Source organism: Molothrus ater, chromosome 18 (genome assembly GCF_012460135.2).
Source record: "Molothrus ater isolate BHLD 08-10-18 breed brown headed cowbird chromosome 18, BPBGC_Mater_1.1, whole genome shotgun sequence".
Classification (NCBI taxonomy): Eukaryota; Metazoa; Chordata; class Aves; order Passeriformes; family Icteridae; genus Molothrus; species Molothrus ater.
In genome coordinates this window covers 8,790,565-8,812,599 of record NC_050495.2, presented here as the reverse complement: position 1 = coordinate 8,812,599, position 22,035 = coordinate 8,790,565, and the positions used below count along the sequence as shown (strand labels likewise).

The 22,035-nt window shown below is 41.3% G+C and overlaps 1 protein-coding gene across 2 annotated transcripts in view; it reads right to left on the bottom strand.

Moving 5' to 3' along the window:
* Positions 1 to 506: 506 nt before the first annotated feature.
* The window catches only part of DGCR2 (DiGeorge syndrome critical region gene 2), a 45,924-nt gene continuing 24,395 nt past the window's right edge, over positions 507 to 22,035 (bottom strand). The window contains exons 3-10 of one of the 2 annotated variants that reach the window (XM_036393031.2): positions 17,420 to 17,545; positions 16,052 to 16,271; positions 15,050 to 15,126; positions 12,999 to 13,175; positions 11,790 to 11,993; positions 6,899 to 7,051; positions 6,221 to 6,457; positions 507 to 5,436 (exon numbers count right to left, since the gene is read on the bottom strand). In XM_036393031.2, the coding sequence (XP_036248924.1) occupies positions 5,195 to 5,436; positions 6,221 to 6,457; positions 6,899 to 7,051; positions 11,790 to 11,993; positions 12,999 to 13,175; positions 15,050 to 15,126; positions 16,052 to 16,271; positions 17,420 to 17,545 (1,436 nt within the window). In that variant the 3' untranslated portion in view covers positions 507 to 5,194. The remainder of the gene's footprint in view (positions 5,437 to 6,220; positions 6,458 to 6,898; positions 7,052 to 11,789; positions 11,994 to 12,998; positions 13,176 to 15,049; positions 15,127 to 16,051; positions 16,272 to 17,419; positions 17,546 to 22,035) is intronic. The other variant, XM_036393032.2, reaches the window with a different exon arrangement.

Sequence of the window (22,035 nt, the reverse complement as noted above, 5' to 3'; positions counted from 1 at the left end):
CTGGAGCTGCGCCGGCCATGGAGCTCTCTGGAGCTGCGCTGGCCAGGGCCATGGAGCGGCTGCGGTGGCAGCTGCCCTCTGCAGACACCGGGACAGGAGCGGGGCCCTGCCTGGCCCCACAGCGACAGCGCCCGCTGCAAACACTGCGAGCCCGCCGGCTCGAGAAAAACCAGCGAGCTGGGAGTCTGGACCAGCCTCTCCATCCTGCAGAACACCCTGCCCCTGGACTCAGCAGCTTCCCATGGGGTTGGGGAGAGCAGTACGAATACACTGCACTTCGTTTTCTTGGGTATAAACTCAAGACCTTCCTAAAATTACACTAATACAGGTGAATCCCACTGGAACCTGTACACATAGGAACTCTGGCAGACTACCTGCTCAAAGTTAAATGCATTTATTGATCTTTTTGCAAGATCACAGCTCAGAAGGGTGATTTAACAAAACCCTCCTTCACAACGCTGGGCAACCACAGCAACGCAGAAATCAGGAGACATTGGAACACAGCATTTCTCTTACAGAACACAATTTATTTGGCATTTGGATGAAATGTTTCTCACAGCATCTTGAAAAAAAAAAGAGATTAGTGCCAACCCCAAAGAAGTTAAAAACAAAAACCAGTGTCACAGGGACTCAATTATTATAGTATCAAATTTAAATTCTACATGGTATTTCACAGAATATCAAAATCTTTTATACACTGCCACAGTTAAGTCCAGTCACAAACCAACTACACAGGAGAAGCCTGCAAGTGCAGCGCTGGCTAAAATGATTTTCCAGAGGAAGGTACAAAGCAGTGTCTCATTCTCTCACAGCCTCCCAGGCACCCTCAGCCCAACACACAGGGATGGTGCAGCACAGCCACCTCTGCTGGCAGCAACCCTGACCCACTCAACACTCGAGGGGCACATCCTAGAAAATTAAAGCTATGTGGTACCGTAGCAGGCAGGCAATGCTGACTGTTATTAGGGGGAAGCACATCTTCATCACTGAAAGCATCTATTCCAAGGAAACATCTATTTCACTTGGGACTGGGGAACATGAGAAGCAAACATGAACTTTGATTCACCTCCTCTACACTCAACCGCTCTAATTTTATGGTCCAGCTCCCAACTTGCAAGGGAAACTTAAAAGAAATTTCTGCATATTACATGTTCCTTAGCTAGGGATAAAAAAGACGTTTCAGCAACTGAAAAAAAGAGATGCACATTATGGATTGTACGAGGCAACATTAAAACATCAGTGTTTTGCCACTGAGAAGTCACATCTGAAAGATAAAAACATCTTTAAGTACCAGGTTCAAATTCATTTAACATGAGATGGGAAAAGAATGGTAATAATTACTGGTCACAAAAAACATTTTCTTCCCCCAAGTACTGAAACAGGCCATCACCCCATGGCACCTGTGGAGGCAGAGCACCCACCAACTGCGAGATTCAGCCTTCAGAAGAAAATGTCCACCTACTTCATATTTCATCTAGATCAGTGTCCTGCTGTGCATGGCTGAAGGAACAGTCTGAGGCTCAAATTAAACAGGACTGAACACTACACAGACAAGCTCCTTGCACCCCTGAATGATGGTGCTGATCCTGCACAACAGAACCCACCACCCCTGTAACATTTTAACTCTGAACTCTCCCAGTACAGAGCCAGAGGCTGCTGTGGGACTGTGGATGGGCATCACTGACAAACCATAGTGTCTGGGGCTGCTCTTAGGGAATAGCAGAGGCCTCAATATGGCACCACAGAACAGGGGAGCTGAGGAGCAGCTTTGTCTGAGGCCACAGTGGGACAAGACCAGCCCAGCACAGAACCAAGTGCTGGGACTTGACAACAACTGCAGTCAAGGGCAGCCCAAGAAAAACACACCATGGACTCCCCCAGGCTGCTGGAAACCATGTGGCAATGCCATCTCCCTGCTGGGGCTGCAGGGACATTCAGGATGCGCCAGATGTCAAGAAGAACATCCAGAGATGTGAATGGCAGTGGGGAAAAATCAATGCAGAAAGTAACTCCAAAGATCTCAGCACTGAATGGCAATCAAACCAGAGAGGTTTTCTTTGGGCAAGCACCAACTCTCTGTCATCAGCCCTTGGACAAACTGCCCACCAGTCACCTTGCCAAGGGCAAGGAAGGTTTGCTGAGAAGTCCACTGTTGTCAAGAAAACTTAACTCTTCCCCAGTTGGTCCAGCAGTCTGAGTAGTTGAGACATTTTCTGCTACAAAGGCTCTTACTCCAAGAGAAAGTACTCAATGTGAAAAAGCTGCATTAAAAGGGAGGAGTAAATGACAATTTTATTGCCAAATTAGAAGCTCACCGAGAGGTAAATGAGCTGTACTTAGTGAGCTGCTCCATTCAAGGCAGAATTTCCCTTGTTTACATTTAAGATGAAGAAGGATAGGAGAAAACAGAAAATAGCAGCCTCCTGCCAATATACAAGTGGGAAAGGCTCAGAAGCAATAGGGAAAATATCACACTGAGGCTTCTACAAAGAAGCCTCCATTTGGAATAGCTACAACCAGGAGCCACAATGAAGTTGCCAGTTGTAACAAAGCTTATTTGCAAATAAAATTCACCACAGAACCAAAAGTAAAATACAAAAATATTGAACAGATTCCCGCAGTGTTAGGAGAAGTGTGAGGTAAGGTATCTGTTCACCTCAGCCACAAAATACAGCCTCAGAGACTGAACCAAGCCAAAAGGCCTTTTGTTATTGCGCTAGGATAGTACAAAGAACAAATATTCCATCTGGCTTCAAAAGAAATTGGAAATTTTCTACTTTGCATTGCTAACAAAGTAATTTTTCAGGAACAGATTGTAGTAGCATAGACTCTGCATCCTATTTAAGTGTACGCTATCACAGCCTGTCCTACAAGAGAGTGTAGCCAGCTTGAGAGAAGTATTAACCCTAGAGCCTAATTTCTATCTCAGTGCTTAGCTTCACCTAGCTGGACACAGCACAAAGGTTACTGTCTACAGTATGTATAGATATATATATATATTATATGTGTGTGTATATATATATATATCACCACCCAGAAACACACACACGCACACACGCATTCGTACCTATAAAACTAAAGAAAAATCAGTACATACAATGTATAAAACGTATGAATGTGCTCAAAAATGCACAAAACCCGCTTTATTTTCATACTTCAGAAATGCTCAATAATTTGTATGCATGGTTCTGACTACTGCTATCCATCCACTTCATTAGACCAGGACTTGGAACTCGGAGAGGACTTGGTCAGAGATCCCACAGGGTGGAGAACTGCTCCTCTCGTTTCGTACCACTGCTGCTGGAGCCAGGCACAGCAGAGAGCAGGATGGGGTGGTGGAACAGCTCCAGGCAGAGAGAGGCTTCCTACCAGTGCTTCCTCCCACTCGTGTGCCAGCAGCGCTCCCAGAACTGCGATTCACGCTCTCACTGGAGTCAGGGCTGTCTGCAGTGTCTGCAAGTCGAGACACCAGATACGACCTCGATAACCAAACTCACAGTTTTCTGTGCAAAACGAGTTGAACTGTCAAGACCAATCCCCAAGTACAGTATAAGCCTATAGGCAAGACAGGGAATAGAAAGTAGCAGCATATTCCATGGGGAAAGAGTCAGCTGCACTGGGAAACCACAACAGTGGGTTAGGATTTGTCATACAAGTATGATTTCTCATCATTACTAGAAAAATAGATCACATACACAGCCCCATGCAGTGCTTTCTTCCTGTCCCTCTAGGCTTGTACCCTTCATAAGGTAACAGGAGACTGCTCACAAGAGGCATTCTTTACAAATTCCTTAAAATTCATCTCATCTGCTGACTATTAGAGTAAGTCAAGGAGAAGCAGAGGCAATGGGAGTATGGGAGAAAAGGGTAAACTATTTGTACACTGAAATCCAAACTTAAATTTAAAATTGCCTGTAAAGATTATTTTATACTCATTATCAAAACCAACAGTGCTTGACTTTGGGTATCGTGAGGGATTGAATGAATCTTTGCCATCTGTAAATTAACTTAGCTTAAAGAGTTCAATACGAGGGGGAAATTTAAGTTGACATATCAGACTGAAGCAAACTGCTTTATTGATTTAAGTACACTAACCTCATTATAACCCCTTGTGGGACCTGGATAAATGACTTGAGGGGCACAGGGGAAATCTCTAGAACAGGGTTGGCTATTTATGGGACTGAGATAAGGAAGAGGTGTCCAATTAGAATTAAACATCACCTATAGTACATGTTGATCACCATTTTTAAGTGATATTTGTAGAACTGTAAAGTGAAATGAAGGGGAGGGAACACACATGCTAAATATAGCATGCAATAAGAAAAGCAAGAACAGTGGTCTTGTATCCAGGCCAATTTTGTGCAACCATTCACTGTAAAGAAGTTAAACCAGAGAGAAAATACCCCAATCATACTTATGGGATTAGAACAAACAGGGGCTTCACACAGTGAACTCAGGCTGTATCAAAGTTAATTGCCCCCCATCTCTTCCCTAAAATATTTCCTAACACACGTGAGGGTTCTACTAAAGGGACATCACACAGACCCAGTTTTCTTCATGGGCCAGAAGTTTATCCAAAAATACAACAAATAACTGTAATTGCAAATCCCGTTTTTCTCAGTACCCATTTGTCACAGATTGTGTAGACCATTCCTGCTCCAGCTCCTCTGGTGTTCTGATCAAGGCACTGTGTTTTACACAGTGTAACTCTTGATGGCATGTGTCCCACTCCATAAAACAGGCCCCCAGCCCCGTCCTCTGCAGCTCCATCTTCTCTGCTTGAACAGTGATTGCCCCCACCCTTCTTTTCCATTGTCTGTTTCCTGGGTCCAGTGGTATCCAGCCAAATCCAAGCAGCTTTTTTCTGATGTAGATTTTGATTCCTCTCAGGTTAAGAAAAAAACCCAAACTACCCATACTTCTCACCTCCTCAGAAGTCAAAGGAATTCTCTGCTCTCCTTTCCATAGCCAATGGAAAAAAAGAGCAGTTGTACAATCCATATTTACAGGACAAATTGATTAGTGTGAATGAATAACGACAGCCAAAAAACAAGAGGCACGATCCTAATCTAGAACATAAAAGCAGTGTTTGAAAAACAAAGTGGAGATTCCTTCTGAAGTTCAAGCCACGGATTAGTGTTTGTCTGTGCAAACAGTTGCTAAAACTCTGAGCGGTGCTGGGCGCTTCACTCCTTTATACAATAGTATTGAGGGAACAGTGGCTGTGGCGGCTGCCTGTCAAAGTTTCTGCTGGGGTGTTTTCATTTATGGGTGTGTCAGGAGGGACAAGAAAGGTGCTGCTGTCAGCAGAGTCTTCCAGCTCCACTGGAGAAGGACCAACTGAGGGAGGAAGCGACCCCTCTGTCAGCTGTGGGGATACATCACAGTTTCCTAGTGATGGAGGACTGCTTTGCACAGCCTGAGAAAGAACTCCATCTGCAAAGGACAAAAAACCAAGCAGAATCAGAACGTGAAGTTTCCCATTTCACATTCCCAAACAGATTTATGATCCCTATTTCTGGGAGCTCTGAGTTTTTCCTGGTTTTGAGCTAATGCACAACAAGATGAGACTGCAAAAGAGGAAAATTGTGTAACAAAAATAAAACTTTGACATATAAATAAGATGCTTGCACTAATCAGGCTCACTTATCCTGTGAAATATGCTGCTGCAAAATCCCAAATTGGAATGATTTCTACAGTATGTGAATATCACAGCTGCAAAACTGAAGAGCACTGGGTGAATCATTAGACAGTGGTATTTTTGGTCAATTTTTGGGGGGTGTGGGTGGGGGAAGCAGGGAGGAGAGAAGAGGCTGGATACATTTTATCCAGAATCTCTTGTACTTGACATTTGTTCTACTTCTTAATACCAAAGTCTATCAACCTATCTTCAAAAGGCAAAAAATGGTAGCAGCATGTTAAAAAAAAGGTAACCAGCTAATCCATCCAAGGTCAGGCTCAAAAATAGGTAAGGTTTAAGAGGTAAACTGCTTACAGATTGGATTCCACTGCTAATTTAGGTGATTCAAAAAACCTTTGAGAAAAACCAAGCTTAATGATACATTTTAATGAAAGACTTTTCCATCACAGATATTGCAGATTTTTTGGTAAAATGTCTTTTCCCATCACAATTGCTAAAACACATAATTATAGCTTAAAAAAATCCATCCTCTAGCCAAAATGAAAAAGTGGGAGAAAAGAGAAATCATTGTCTGCGTACCTGGAGTGGAACAAAGGATGCTGTCTGGATTGACAGAAGCCTCATAAGGAGGAGGTGGGTCATCAGGATGTTGAATATCTGGGTACTTGTAAGCAGTATAGGGTGGAGGGGGATCATGAAAATGAAATGCTCCACCTTCCCCATCGTCTGAAAGATGCAGTGGAGTAAGGCCAGTTCCAAAACCATCGGGACCGTAATCAAAACCAGGCATCCTGCGGCCCAAGTTGAAATGGTGCACTATTTCAAGAGAAGGAAAAGGAGTAAGTGACTTTATCTCGTGCTGTCTTCTTCAGTTTAAGTCAGGTCTCAACACTTTTTTTCCACTTTTCACACCCCAGGAACTCAGGTCTCCTGAAGACCTAGAAAAGTTTACATAACCCATCCAAGTCAACTTGCTGCAATTACACAATACCCAGGCCCACCTGGTCCCAGTCTGTTTGTCCTGCATCACATCTAAATTTGACTCTAACCTCTTCAAACTACAGACTATTGTTCACACAGAGGTAATTCAGATTTGGAGCACATGCAAACAAAAATATTCTTCCATTATCCACTACAAAAGTTCAAGTTTGAAGACCCCACCAAGACAAAGGCACAGTCAGGCAAGATGATGACATTTCTCCCCTTTCCATATCCCCATGTGTCAATATCCAGCACAAGGAGAGAGCTGATACCCACAGTTAGCTCCAATCAGAGACTCAATGCGCTCTCTCCGCCTCTGGCGCAGCCGGTGCACCATGAAGAGCAGCAGGGAGAGGATGAGGAAGGAGGAGATGCAGCTCACGATCAGGCGCATTCCACCGGCCATGGAGTCAAACAGGCTGTTGCCATCTGTTCATCAAACATAGAAAAACAGCTTGTTATTTTTGTTCAAGCTTCATTTCTCTTGATGTTCTTCTGTCAGTAATGGAGAGATGAACGTAGAGTGGAGATTCATTAGCCTGGTTTAACACTTCTCCGTATTTCAAATATATAAGAAAATCATGAATCATCAGGTGATTTATCTTTTTACTGCAAGAAGATCTGAGAGTTTCTAAGAATATCTTCCTTGGGAAAAGGGGCAAAACGTTGAAGGCTTTGGGCCTCAGAAAATTGGAAAAAAGAAAGGTTAGTGGCATTTTGCACATCCACTTGTTTCCCTTGCATGGCTGATCATATTATACTAAAGAGGAAAAGGCTTGAGAACTGGCATATATATACACTACATAACTTCTGAACATCCTAACCCTTCCATTTCCACTAAAAAAATCTCTGAACATTGTCACTGTCACCCAGATGTGGCTATCTAAATTCCACATGTCACCAGTATGCTGGTCAGCACCACTAAGTGATTGGAACATGGTTATAATCACTCATGAACTGAAGAGATTAAGGTGAATGGGAATTAAACCTTTACCTAGAGTCATACCAAAAGCAAGTGGGAGAACAAGAAACAGACCCAGGAGCTCAGAACTTGGAGAGCTTTATCCCATTGTTAACCAGACCCACACAGGGAAGGCTCTTGTGAATAAATTACCACTGTACTCCCATCACCAGGCACAAGAGGCACTAATTTCTCACAATTCAACTAATCCCCCTTGGTTATGCCTAAGCAGCACATGCACACACAGGTACTCTACACAAACAAAAATGACCTAAAGATGATGTACTGTGCTCTTTGCACTAACTTCCCACTGAAGAGTTCTGAATGAGAAACACACCCAGGTTAGGGGTGGATAAGAAACAGATGAGGTGGCTTGACAACATGGTCACCTACTGCTACAGGACGCCAGCACTAGCAGGGATGGCCCCTCTTCCCAGTCACTACCAGAGGAACCAGCCAGATCCTGGCCACCTCTCCACACCCACTCCATACTTTTCCTTTCACTAACAGCAACTGAAGTTTTAGCAAAGATTCCTCGTAAAAGAAGGCTTTTAGCTCTACAAAAATTTTAAGTATTAGTTTGCTACACATGCTAGTAACAGAAAAATCCACCTAATTTGTATCATTCCAGTCCATGGCTAACAGGCTGGCATTTATTATGTAACACCTCCTTGGCAAGAAGGAATCCATTTAATAGTGCACCACGCATAAAGCTCCAACATTACACCCGCTCAGATCCGGCTGTGCAGCACAAAAGCCTGGGTGCTGTCAAACCCTTTAGCAACTACCACTGACAGAGCTTCAACTGCTGCAGTCACACACCTCCAACCAGCACAGCCTCCTGAACACCACAGACCTGCCCTGCTCCTCCTCCATCTCATGGCCACACCGACTCCATCATCCCTGCAGAATACTCAAGGCTGTCAGTAACACTGAAGGGCCCTCAGTAAAATACACTCATAGGTGCAGAGGCCCAGAGAAGCTGACTTTAGTCATGGGATGGATTCTGGTGCTGCATCCCCCCTCTGCAGGCTGCACTATGATCTGAGAAATGCTCATTAGACCTTGATGAGTTGTACTTAGGCTAAGCCCTCTTGAGCTTATCAGAAACACTGTCTGTTCCCAGGAACTAACAGGTGTCTAAAGAACATCTGGTTTTTAATGAACAGCCTTGGAAACTTTTTTTTTTTTTGCCTGAATAACAATCCACTTGGAGTGGTATTTTTGTTATTGTACCTTCAAAGAAAGTTAAACCCTGACTCAAACTGTAGCCAGGATGGAAAATTACTACAACTAGAGCCCATTCTCTTGTGACCCTATAAACAGGAGCCCAAAGTGGGATCCTTCTGATCTCTCAATTCCCAGATAAGGGGCTCATGTGTGTGTCTCAAACACCAACAACCAGGTAGCTGTGGAGCCAGCCAAGGACTGTTAGTAATAACAGAGACAAGAACTGTTGTTAATAACCAAGGACTATTGGTATTAACATGCCATGAGAGGGAACAAGATTTGTCTGGAGAAGAGAAGCCAGGTGGAGATAGGGCAGCACTTTTCTGTGAGAAAGAACCACATCACAGTACAGTGCAGGTGCAAAAATGTGTGGCAGGAAGTGGGCATGGACTCCAGGATGGGACTGAGATCACCAAAGACATCTGAAGCCCACATAAATACAAAATTAATTATTTCAGAAAACTTGTTTTTACCCTCAGTAATGCCCTGTAACTGCACCAGTTCAGTCACTAGAAAAGCTTCAGCACATCAGTTCTTTCCAAGTATTTTATTTCTTCTACTACCTTTTCACAGTTGCAGGTCTGTCTTAACAAGAGCCACAAGAGAAAAATTATTTTCTACCACAACACGGAGCAGCAATAGACAGACTATCTCGGTTTCAAAATATTCCTCTGCTATTTATCTTTGGCTAAATGAGAAGCATCTTTTAAGTGAGTATAGCTGGGATTGCTCAGCTTACACCTACCACTGAAAAATCCCCCTACTACCAAGTCCTTGAGTAATATTTGTTACCACTTGTAATCATTGCTCACCCGCTCACGCTGCAAGAGCTGATTACCTGCCAACCCAACAGTAGGATTTATTTCCCCCAGGTCTCTCCTTGGGTGATTAATTTACTTACTGTTGATTAGTAAACTGTTTTCTTTCCTTTGCAACAGAACTTAGGGAAGATACATGAAAGAATCGGACAAAGATAAATACATGCTGATTAAAGAAAGTAATTCATTAATTTTTGTCATCTGGAATAGTCATTTATAACCACCCAGAAGGAAAACTGAAATGTTTAATTTAAAATTTTCAGTGTTTATCACTAGCTGAAGCAACTTCATGATGAAAGAAGTTGGATGACTGCTTGATAATTCCTCTCTAAAAAACTAAGTTTCTAAAAAATCCACCAGAACACTTCAAGCTAGAGTATAATGAAAGAGTCTCATTTAGCATCAATACAGAAGAAGAGCTTAAGGATGAGAAAGGATGTGGTAAAATACACTCTTCAAATCAGTATTCATGAAATAGTTAAGACCCACAGCAATAAGCAAGGATTAAAGAACATGACACGAGGTTATCCCAGGTCATCTGATCCTGTCTGCTGGATGATGCTTTGCTGACACTGTTCCTGCAGATAAAAAAAGTGAAGCCCAAGTCTTAACTCAGCTGATAAGAGTGGGAGGAAGACTCCTGCTTTTTCCCCACTCTTTCACTGCAGACCTGCCACACTAGCTGCAAACATCTGTTAAGCTTAAAGCTCAGAACAAATGTGACACAAGGAGAGACAGTGGCCTTTAATGATTAATCTCTCTAGTTAGGACCAATAAGACTGCAAATTTGGAAGCCAATAAGCACCCCTTTATTCGTAACAGATTGAAATAGAAGCCTCTGATGGAAAAGCTGACCTTCTGTGTTTTCCACAGGAGTTCAGAAAAATAGTTTCTTAATGCACTCAGATAAGATTAGGTTCTTTTAAAATACCAATAAAACCAATATCACAGAATGGCTGAGGTTAAAGGGAACATCCTGAGATCATCTAGTCCAACTCCTGCTCAAGCAGCATCAGCTAGAGCAGGCTGTGCAGGACAGAGTCCAACCAGGCACTGAATATCTGCACAGAAGGCAATTCCATGATCTACTCCAGTATCTGACCGCTCTCACAGTAAACTCCAAGCAAGGTAAATTTATTTTCTGTACAGAAAAATAACCTCCCCAAAATCTGCACCCCAAAACATTCACTGACAAACAGTTCAAAGTCAACTTCATTGACTTAATCAATCCAAAACAAAAACCTGCACTGATATGCCAAATCCAATAATTAAGGTTGTAGGTCCTGATTATTACTGAAACTATTTAATTTAAAAAACTCTGCTTCCCACATGATCCCTGCATGAACACTTCCACACAGATAAATATGCTCATGACCAGAAAAATATGCTTAATTAGTGCTCAAGAGAAAAGTGTTTTGTTTTCATGACAACTAAACATGACAAAGGAAATGTACCAGATGCTCTACTAAAAACCCACAGTATCATCCCCCTCCAAACTGAAAATAAACTACTGCTTCTCCTTTCTAAGGAGCATCAGGGATAATTAATTTTTACCAGCCACAGCCTGAAATGTTTCCCATGATTTGAGACCCTTCCCCATGGGGTGGTTGTACCCAGCAATGTAGAGGCATGTAATGGACATATTTTATGAAAAATCCTTTTGCTAGGATTTTTCTCCTGAGAAGCTGAGAGGCCTCAGAAATTAAGTGTAAACAATAATTACCTGCTGCTGTGGAATGCAACTTGATTGGTCTCATGTGGTTGTTTTTAATTAATGGTCAATCACAGTCCAGCTGTCTCAGACTCTCTGGTTAGTCACAAGATTTTACTACCATTCCATTCCTTTACGTTCTTTGCTAGACGTCTGACGAAATCCTTTCTTCTATTCTTTTATTATAGTTTTAATATATAATTTTCTTTTAATATAATATATATCATAAAATAATAAATCAGCCTTCTGAAACATGGAGTCAAGATTCTCATCTCTTCCCTTGTCCTGGGACCCCTGCGAACACCACCACATTTGGTGAGCCCTGAGTGAGGAACATTACCACAGAGGCACTGCAAGGATGTGCTGTTTCAAACAAAGCTACACCCAAAGAAACCCAAACAGAGCACTCAGCTGATTTTTACTGACAAAACTGTAACAGAGTCATACCTGGGTCCAAGCAGGTGAATTTGCAGCACTCCTTGGGGTCCTTGCGGTACTGCTGGCAGCCCTGGGGCCGCTCACACAGGGCAGCCACGCACATCTCAGGCTCCCCGTTGTGACACGTGCAGCTCAAACAGGGATCGTTCCCCTTGGGAGTGAAGTAGTAGCCTTCATCCACAATGTTGTCTTTGATATCAACACAGGTCTGGCCTAGAATAGACAGGCACAGCAATGTCCATGGAATCCAGCTTCATTTGTTGTTTTAAGTGATTAGTAAACATAAGCAGAACACCAGTTAAAATCCAGGCCTTCACACTGAAGAACTCTGAAAAAGGGTCTCCAGGGAGTGGAAAAGATAATGGATGGTCCCAGGGACTCAGAGACGATTTTCAGCTCATTGACAAGGGGAGTTTTAGGTATTTAATGGAACTGACAAACTTTCAAGCATCCTCTCCAAGACAGAGGAAAGCAAGTGGTCTGAGAAGTTTAACCTCACTGCCAAAGCCTGCTGCAGCTCCCTTCCTCTTCCATGGAATTAAGAAAAGCTGTATCTTTTCTAGACCAAATCTTCAGGCCTTTTAACAGGCCAGGACTTTAAAAGGGAGCCACGCAATAGTGCTTCTACTGTCCTAGCAGCATCCTGATCCCTGCCCAGCAATGTTTAAGGTATTATTATCAGGTAATGTTTAAGATTACCTGATAATATTGCAAAGACCTCTGCTGGTATCAAGGCTTTTGGAGTACAGGAATGCAGATAGAGAAGATACAGAACAAAAGCCTTTTTTTTTTTCCACTTTTAAGTCAGTCAGCTCCACTTGTCTTTCCCTTCTAGGTCTAATAATTAGATAGAAAGAATTTAGTAGAATTTGCTATACTCTAAAATAAGTGTTTCCTCATTTTAATGTGAAATTAATAACTTAAGAGCAATGTTTACTAACAAGGCATTTAAGAAAAACAACAAAACACTGTTTTTGCCCAAGTTTATTTTGGGGCTGATACAGCTGCCTAATGACTTTTTAGTAGAACTCTGTACTGTGTGACAGCCACACATTATGATGCTCTTATTTATTAAAATCAAGCAGAAATATAACTCCACCCTTTTTTCCTTAATTCACTGGGCCAAAATTAGAAAGGGTAATGAAACAATTTCCAGCTACTTATTATATGCATATTTAAACACACAGCACAGTTAACACTGAACTGAACCCAACTTACTCCTTTTGCAGAGGAATGAAGATTTCTTATAGCAGTTTTCAGCATACCAGCTGTGTAAACCGTTGTGCCGGAAGGCAGGAGAAGTGAAGTACTCGAACTGGGCACAGAAAACGTTTTCCTTTTCAGACATAGCCGTACCAAATTTAGGGACAGGGGGTAAAAACACTTCAGGAGAGCCTGGAACAAGATACATTGGCATTAGCAGCCTGTGGGTATGTAAAGTTTTAGAGAGTCTCTGTAACATCACCCATTTCCTGCACGCCAACTCCAATACAAAGAGTCCTCCAGCACCAGCTCCCATTACCAGCACTGCTCTGGGGGAGGGCAAACAGCTGGGAGGGAAGGGGTGACTCACATAGAAAAGAGGCTGCTGTTTTCAAAGTACTGGGTAATTCTGTCACTCTGAACCAGAAGCGATACTCCAACATCTCCACAAGTGCTGCTTCACAGAGCCCCATGGGGTTTGCCTGACAATAGTCATACACCTCCTCAAACCACGCTGAGTTTGGGCACAGTTGCTACCAGTGGAGCAAGAACCCACACAGCAATTTTGTGCATGGCACTCCATGCACCCACCAGTGCTTCCAAAGGTGTGCATCTGCCTGTGCAGCCCTCACAGAGCTGCTCCATGCTTGGGGGGATGCACTAGGGCATCCACAGTTTGGTCCTTTCAATCATGAAACAGCATCCTGATGGGCTCCAAACAGTGCAAAAGGTGCTGAGGGCATTTTCTGGAGGACTTGTGTTCCACATGTCACAACAATAAATTAAAATTTTCAAGCTTTAAAAGCCTAAATCGCTTTTCAAACAGGTATTAGAAATTCAGAGTCTGCATCAATAAAAGCCTAAGAAAAGTTTTTCACAAACTACTGAATGTTACTATGTACTTTACTTTGTAGAGGCATCTCTTTGTTAAATACAAAGCTTAAAAACAGAAGATTATATGTTATTGAGAAGGTTTAAATTCATATAATGCATCAAATTAAATAAAACTAATGATAAAGTTACAATGATTTTTCTGTAATTCATGCCTCCCTGTTGTGACCATTCTGTCAGCAGATGGCAGTGCAGTCAGCTTTCCAAAGAGCAAAGAAAGGTCCTTTTAAGGGGAATCCTTGTATTCATGTGTCAAAGGAAGTCTTTTTCAAGACCCAACTGTTTGAAAATTCTGATCATAATTATGTGCCTGTATCTAAAGGAGAGTTTTCCTTCCAGATTATCCATGGCTACTGAAAACTATGCGTGAGAAAAAACCTATTCAGATTAGTTTTCAAATGCTACACTGGAATTCACAGTGCTGATGCTTAAAAAACAACACCTTTGTTATAATTTCTCCATTATCTAAACCAGTACAGGAATTAAACAGCAACTGTACACATAAGAGTTTGTATTATGACTTTAATCTCACTACTGAATTAGCTAATAATAAAGGGTGTAGAAACATAGCTTTGCATTTTCAGCAGAGGGAGCTGCTTGTTTTGCAATTGAAAGGGTTTAGCCAGTGACACCCATCAAATTAATGTTCAGTTTTTCATATAAAAGGATATATATTCCTGGGATTACGCAAATTCTGACATGGTTTAAGTAAACTACCTGAAATACTTTAAGAAAGAAAAAATTTGTGTAAATTCTGCAAAATTCAAGTGTGTTGTTTTAGTATGCAAAATTCTACCAATTTTTAAAAAGCTAAAACCTCCAAACATGCTCCACTAGTCTGCAAGCACTAGAACCAGGAATCAGCAGTTCATCTAAACATTCACCACAAAGAATGAGAAATTTCAGAGTAATTCCCCGTCTCTCATTTAATCAAGGGGAAAGCCCAAATAAACTGACATGTTCTTTCCATGCCAGGGTGAAAACCCATAAAACTTAAACTTTAAAATAAGATGTGTGTTGAGTACTAAACTCTTCCACTTCTACCCTCTGATGCCAAGCAGTTCACCTATACTATTTCAACATTACCAGTGAAAGAAGTCATGCTGTTCTTTAAAATCATATTCATGCTTTAATACAATTTTCATGGGCAGTAAGCAGCAATTTGAGAGACCCACCTTTATAAGCAACTTCCCAGTGACCTTCCAGAGAGTGATTTCTATTGGTGATCACATACTGATATCCCACCCAGAACCTGCAAATCAAGTTACATTCTAAAGATACAGGCCAAAAACACAGTAACAAATTAAATTACACAGAATCTTCTGATGTCTTCCTATGTAAAAGCAATGTAGAGAGACTACAGTTGAGGAACAGAGGAAAATACTTGATAAAATGCTTATTAGTTTTCTAGGTTTACAAATTATAACTGACTGTGTCCTTTATTTCTACTCACAAACACCACCTTATTCTGTTGTCATGGCAGCATTTCAGTATCTCAAACCCAAAAATCACACAGCAGCATCCAGAAGTCAAGTATTTCTGAGCATAAACAACTTAGGTCAGACTGTTCTGGATCAAACCATTTAACTCTTCACAGACAGAAACACACCATTACTCAGCCACTCCTGGTGATCTGATACAGCAGCCAGGAGTGACAAAAAACCCATACACAGAAAAAGGAATTGTTTGCTGTGAACTAACAGAAAGAAATATCTAAAACCACCCAAACACAGTAGCTGCAACTCAAAATGCCTTTTTACTTCATTCCTATCTCAAAGTTGCTCTTTGTTAGAGCTACAGGTACTTCATAGAAATCAAAATTTTGTTGAAAAATTTACATAATTATTTCTATACACAGCAGTGCAGCAGCAGTCATTATTAAATCCACCTTCCCTGATGCAGCTCAAGAATACCTGTACCTTGCTAAGACAACCTGAAGATAAGAAGACTATGCTGATAAAAAGACTCTGCTGAATTGAATTATCTGTTAATAATTATTAAAACATAAACTAGAGATGAGGCACTGCCTAACAGCCAACCAGCACATTCACACTGGCTTATTCACCTGATGTAAATTTTATCATTAGATTTTCTACACAAACTGAACCACCAGCATTTGCAGCACACAGAAACCATTCTCTGCAACATGAGATCTTTGTCCTTTTCTTCCTACTCACCTACGCTCGTCCTCCTCTTCAAATGCTTTTTCTTCCAAGCTCCACTCATGTGCCAGGATGAAGCTGAGCTCTTGGTCTGCAGTGAAGGTGGCGAGGGACCCGTTCACCCGCTGACATGTCTGCACGGCGTCCCAGTAGTTCTCCCCATTTAAATACACCCTGTAACAGCTGGCTGTGCCCTCATAGTGGTGCCATCCTGTTGGGCACTTCCCTAGGAAACATGAAGAATAGAAGGGAAACCATTCCCCCCAAATTAGGATCTTTAAGGTAATGCATCCTAATCAATTATCACTGGGGCACGTAAACACAACAGTGTATACACTTCACCTCCAGAGAAGGAGGTGCACGCATTACAGATCCCTGGAGAGTTACTTTACCACAGTTTCTGATAAATGTTGATTTTTTTACATGTTTTTAAAAAGATTAAGCTCCTAGTAAAGTCCCATCACATTGTCACAGCCTTTAAAATCTTTAATTAAGACTGACCATCTACTGTGGAAGACATTTCCTTGCACATCTTTATAAAACCAATAAATGTGATTAATCCAAGCAAAAATAAGCAGCACAAAAACGCCAGAAGTGGCCAATTTAATGACTGTCTTTCTATTAGATGATTAGCAATACACTCAACATGCTGTGAAGTGTTCAACCTACTCTTAGAGTCTCACAGTATTCATATAATCCTGCCCCCAGAGTGAATCACTGAAGACGATAGAAGTTCTGGGGAAATTCTTGGTTGCTTTGGAAAAATCACCACTGTAAGGCAGATCTTTAGGAATATAAGAAGGTGACGGTGTGAACTGCTGTCTCTGCTTTCTCTCAATTAACTCAACTAAGGGAACCTGAAACAAAAGCCTTGTGGCATTTCTAGACGATATAGGCCCATGGGCTAGCAGAAAGAATCACAGGACAGGAGGATGACCTTTAAACCTGCACTATTAATTTTGAATTGCCTAAGAAACTTAAAATTCAGAAACTCTTTTCTGTTCATTGCATTTCACAGTTCTGTTCTCAAGCCTCTTTATTCTGTTTTGTTTCTTTTGGTTTTTTAATCCTTTATTATTAATCCTTTTTACAACTCTGCAATGAGTTGTAACAGAAAACTGCAACTCTGGTTTCACAAAGAGAGGATTAATAGGGACATAGTATTGTTTGCATGTACTGGTCTGCTATATAAACCATGCAGGACATATATAAAAGAAATGCACAAACACCTGAAATAGCATTGCATGTCAAAGTTTGGTCCAAAAGCTATGAAACAGAAAAGATTATTAGTTTTTAATTCAAAAATAGCCTAAATTTGTGAATTAATTAATTTAATTAATTAATTAAAGAAAGATGGCCCAGATTTCCCAGTCTGCAACTTACTGCTGAAGCGGACGGGCTGAGCCACGTTGACGGTGTGGAAGCGGGTGGTCTCTGCTCCTCTCCCCCGACTGTGCCTCGAGTCCACGTTCTCCTTCCCATGGTAAGTTCTCTGGTCCCCTGTCAAGCCTGGGGACCAGGAGCAATAGTTAGTACTGGTGAAAGATGCAAGCAAAGGCAGATTTCGTTTTATTAAACTTTCTCTGGGTTTTAATTCAAGACATATGTGATACCTGACTCGGGTAAGCAAAGATGGCAGGTCCCTGCAGTAAGAGCTTGGCCATTTTACTCAGCAGGTAACTGAATTACCTTCAATTGAAAAGAACCAACAAGCCATTACACACTCGTGCAGGGTAAATGAAACATTTTGGCAGATTCTCACCAGCCTGCAATTGTACACAGGACTTGCTGTTCATCATTTCAACTGCTGCAGCAAATGCATCATCCCCAGCGCATTGTATCTGCTCCTGTTTACAGAACTACCCACTCCCCAGCTGCTTTGTTCCTCAGCTGTGTGTTCAAGGACATAAGACAACTCCTCCAATACACTTTCCAACATGCTCTGAGATGTAGGATGTAATTAAAACCAGGAAAGGAGACTGATCTTCAGCCAGAAGAACGAGGCTTTTTTTTATTCACTCTCAAGCTTCTAAAGGAAAAGTTAGTTGATGACTTTTGAAATAAACCCCCACACCCCCTCATCTCAGTGTCAGGGTTACCAGGTGCACATGACCACCAGATTCAGTAACTTAGGAAGAACACAGTGTAAGATGTTATTCAAGAAAAGGGGCTGGAGGGCTCCATGTGCCTACCAGGAGTAAATAAGGAGCACCCAGTTCAGGTGGAGGCAGGGTGGGCCATAGCCAGCACAACTAGCAGGTTCCTAAGCAGGAAGGCTGGCATGGTGGTGGGGAGAAACCTTAGAGAAAGATGGAGGTGGGCACCAAGAATGATTAATGTGGAAACAAGAGATTAACCTTAAAAAGAGAGAAGTTAAAAACCCAACAATATAAGCATTAGAAATATCTGCTTGTATGTTACTTAATACTACTAGATGTTATTGAAGGTAATAGGGTTTAACCAGCACAGTGCTATGTAGACATTCATTTCTGTATAAAAAATCTGCTTATTTTCCTTTAAAGCTGATTAGCTCCATTTAGCCTCACTAAACCAAACAAACAAAGACATGATCCCAAATAAAGAGAAGCTACACAGTCTTCTTCAACAGGTTTAACTACATATCTTTGAAATATATATGAAACCACGTCAATAAAACTTTCTCTTTTTGGACTATGTTTGGAAAGCAAGAGGTCCACAGCAATTTCATGGTAATATAAAAACCCTGAGCTGCAGGCTGCTCACTGCATTACCTGGGGGAAAGACTTCCACAAGACCCAACATCAAACAGTGCACTCCATGGAACAAATGTAGGCGCTGATGAGCAAAACAAATCCCTAGCTGGAGCCCAGGAACAGCAGAGTCGCTCTGCATTCATCTCTCTAGCATACTGAGTCTGCCCTGGGTTAATGGGATAAGCAAGGGCTATTTAATTATCACATTATCCTAGGAATTACATGTCTACAGAGATCACCCATTAAGGAATGGCTGTGCATAATACGCTCACATGGCCTTACAGGAATAAAGCAGAAATTCTGGTGTTCAGTATTAGAATATGTTATCTATCACAGGCAAGAAGTCAGTGCCAAGAAACTCAGCACACATTTCAAAGGACACAAAATGGTAAAATTATTTGACAGTGAAGATTACTGATTTTTTATTACTTTAAAGGCTAATCTATTTTTAGAATCTGTTTTTAATCCTAATGGTTCAGTAGCACTATTTACACTATGATTTTCAGAGCGATACTGAGACACTGAAAAAGCAAATCTTCAATTATAGCAAGGCTTTAAAAATAGCGCTAACTAATGTAGAATGCTTTATCAAATTCTACTGAGCTCAGCATGGGGAACTCTATTTTCCCATGGCATTAAATGGTAACAGCTAAACCCAAAGAACCAGTCAGAAGCAAACACATGAAGAATCAGTTCCCTCTCAGAAGTGAGAGCAGATGCAGCACCATATGGCTGACCCTCCGCAGCTAAACAGAACGCCCACGAGGACTTAACAATTTATCTCCCCCAGGAATAAAACAAAAGTTCACAGGTTTTAACAAGCAAGGTTAAGGAAGGGTTACACAGGCTAACATCCTAAATTAACAGAATTTATGCCAGATGCTTTGAAAAACAGCTACACAGATCCCGCACAAAGCGAGTTCCATCACTTCCACCCAGGAAACAGAACTCATTCCTTCCTCAGCATCTGCCCTTGTCAGCAGATTCATGCTGAAACCAGGACTGAAGTGGCACAAAGCAGCCACCACAAGCCACTTCTTCAAGCCCAACGCTGTCAGCTGCTTAATAAACTGGTGTTCTTCAAATATTAAATTGCTTCTATCTGACCTGAATATCTGTCTCCCAAGAAAAGCAACGATGACAACTTTTTCCAGGGCAATAAAGAGATGCTAACAAGCCTCTAAGTCACTTGACTGGCATGAAAAGCTGTTGCAGATTCTGGTGGCAAAGGTGTAATTGGACTAGATTTCTATTCCACTTCTGCAATACTCTGCAGAAGAATTTTATGTGCTGTTCCTACTTCCTTTTTACAAATAATTTTATCTTTAAAAATAGAGTGCCATGGACTCATCTTTAGATAACAACTTAACTCAGAAGATCAGAACCTAACTCAGAGTGTTTCACAAAGGAAAAGCCATCACTCTCAGTGCTTACACTTCATATCCTGAAAAGAAATGAAACTTTGGAAGATCAGTTATTTTCCAAGATCTTTATTCTTCTAAATACTACAATCACAGGCAATAACAGCAACAGTGGTATTTTTACTAGCCAAGACATACAGAGATCTGTTTCTTTGACTTTACATAATTACTCCAGAAATGTCATTTGCTAGTTGGTGCAGAAAATGAAAAAATGGGTTCAAGGAAGAACCCTGGGGCACTATTTTTTTTCACCCTTTGAATATTAGAGTGGTGAACACAAGCATCCTCCAATGTGTTTCCCAATAGATCAAGTCATCATTAGTATTCACCCAGCTCCTTCCAATTTACAGTTGCTATCTAATTCACTCCAGCACAATTATAGTCTAAGTACAGGGCTATCCATCAAGAGAAAGTTGTCTAACAATGGTGATTCTGTGGCTATTTTCAGTTGTTTAAAACTTGAAGCTACCAATTCAGAATGGAAGTCTGCCATGCTGATGGCTCCTTCTACCTTTTGGAAAATTGTGTCATGGATGTCAAGTCACTCAAGCAAATCCCTTCATAAGGATGGATGTACTATGTCAAATGATGTCAAAATTAAACTGCCTGTGAAACAACCAGGTCTTGCCATATCTTATTGTCGCAGACATCTTTCATGAAAAATCCTTTCTTAGGATTTTTCCTTGTGACAAGCTGCAGTTCAGCAACCAAAGTAAACAATGGTTATCTGCTGCTGTGGAATGCAACAGGTGATTGGTCTCCTGTGGGTGTTTGGATTTCTTGACCACTCATGGCAGAGCTGGCTCTTGCTCTGTCTGAGACACAGATCTTTGTTATTCATTCTTTTCTATTCTTAGCTTAGCTAGCTGATGAAGAAACTTTTCCTTTCTATTGCTTTTTAGTATAGTCTTAATGTAACATATATCATAAAATAATAAATCAAGCCTTCTGATCATGGAGTCAACATTCTCGTCTCTTCTTCATCCTGAAAACCCTTGTGACCACAGTCACATCTTATTAGTTCCAAGATTTGAGTTGTTCCTGTTTAAACACACAGATTCTCAGAATTTACATAAAATCTGCCTTGTCCCCAAAGCTTCAAATTTTCTGCCCAGCATATTACCTACTGAAAGCTTAGAAAGCTTCTAATTCCATCTGGTAATTTGAGAGGTGAGAGAACTTCAAGATTAAGTCCAGTTTTGTGCCTCAGTATTTGGAAATATAGTTCAGAAGCTCCTAGAGAGGAGGGATTCTTCTCAGATCAAGCAGCTCCATGCTGTGTGTTATCAACTTTATTGTGCAAGGACATCAATGCCAAGCAAGAACAGCATCCTGCTGTGCTGAGTGCTATTCAAAGTAATGGACTGGCAGAAAACAGCTTATAAATTAAACACCACAAGGTAGGGTAAAAAAAAATAGGAGTTCAGCAAGAGCTCAGGAAAGGTGTGGAAATGTTCAGAGGTTTTTATCATTAATACCTAGGTTTTAAAAAAGAGAGGTACTAAAAAGTGCACAAATGTCAAGAGTCACTTCAAGCATACAAAACATCCTTGGTGAAACAAAACACAAAGCTGTTTTTGATCACTTCAAAACAGGTTGCTGCAGCTGCTGCTTCATCAGAAGGGAAAGACATGAAACTGATATGGATAGGATTTATGAAGGGCACTCAAATTTAAGACATCCATTTTCATTCCTGGGCAACAGAAAAAAACATCAAGCCTGCAGTTTGGGAGGAAAACACAGCCAGAGCTATACTAAACCCTGCTCTGCTCAGCTTCCTGAAAATGAGTTACACCAGAAGGCCTGCAAAGAAGGCAGGATATCTGCAGAAGCTGATCTGATATTC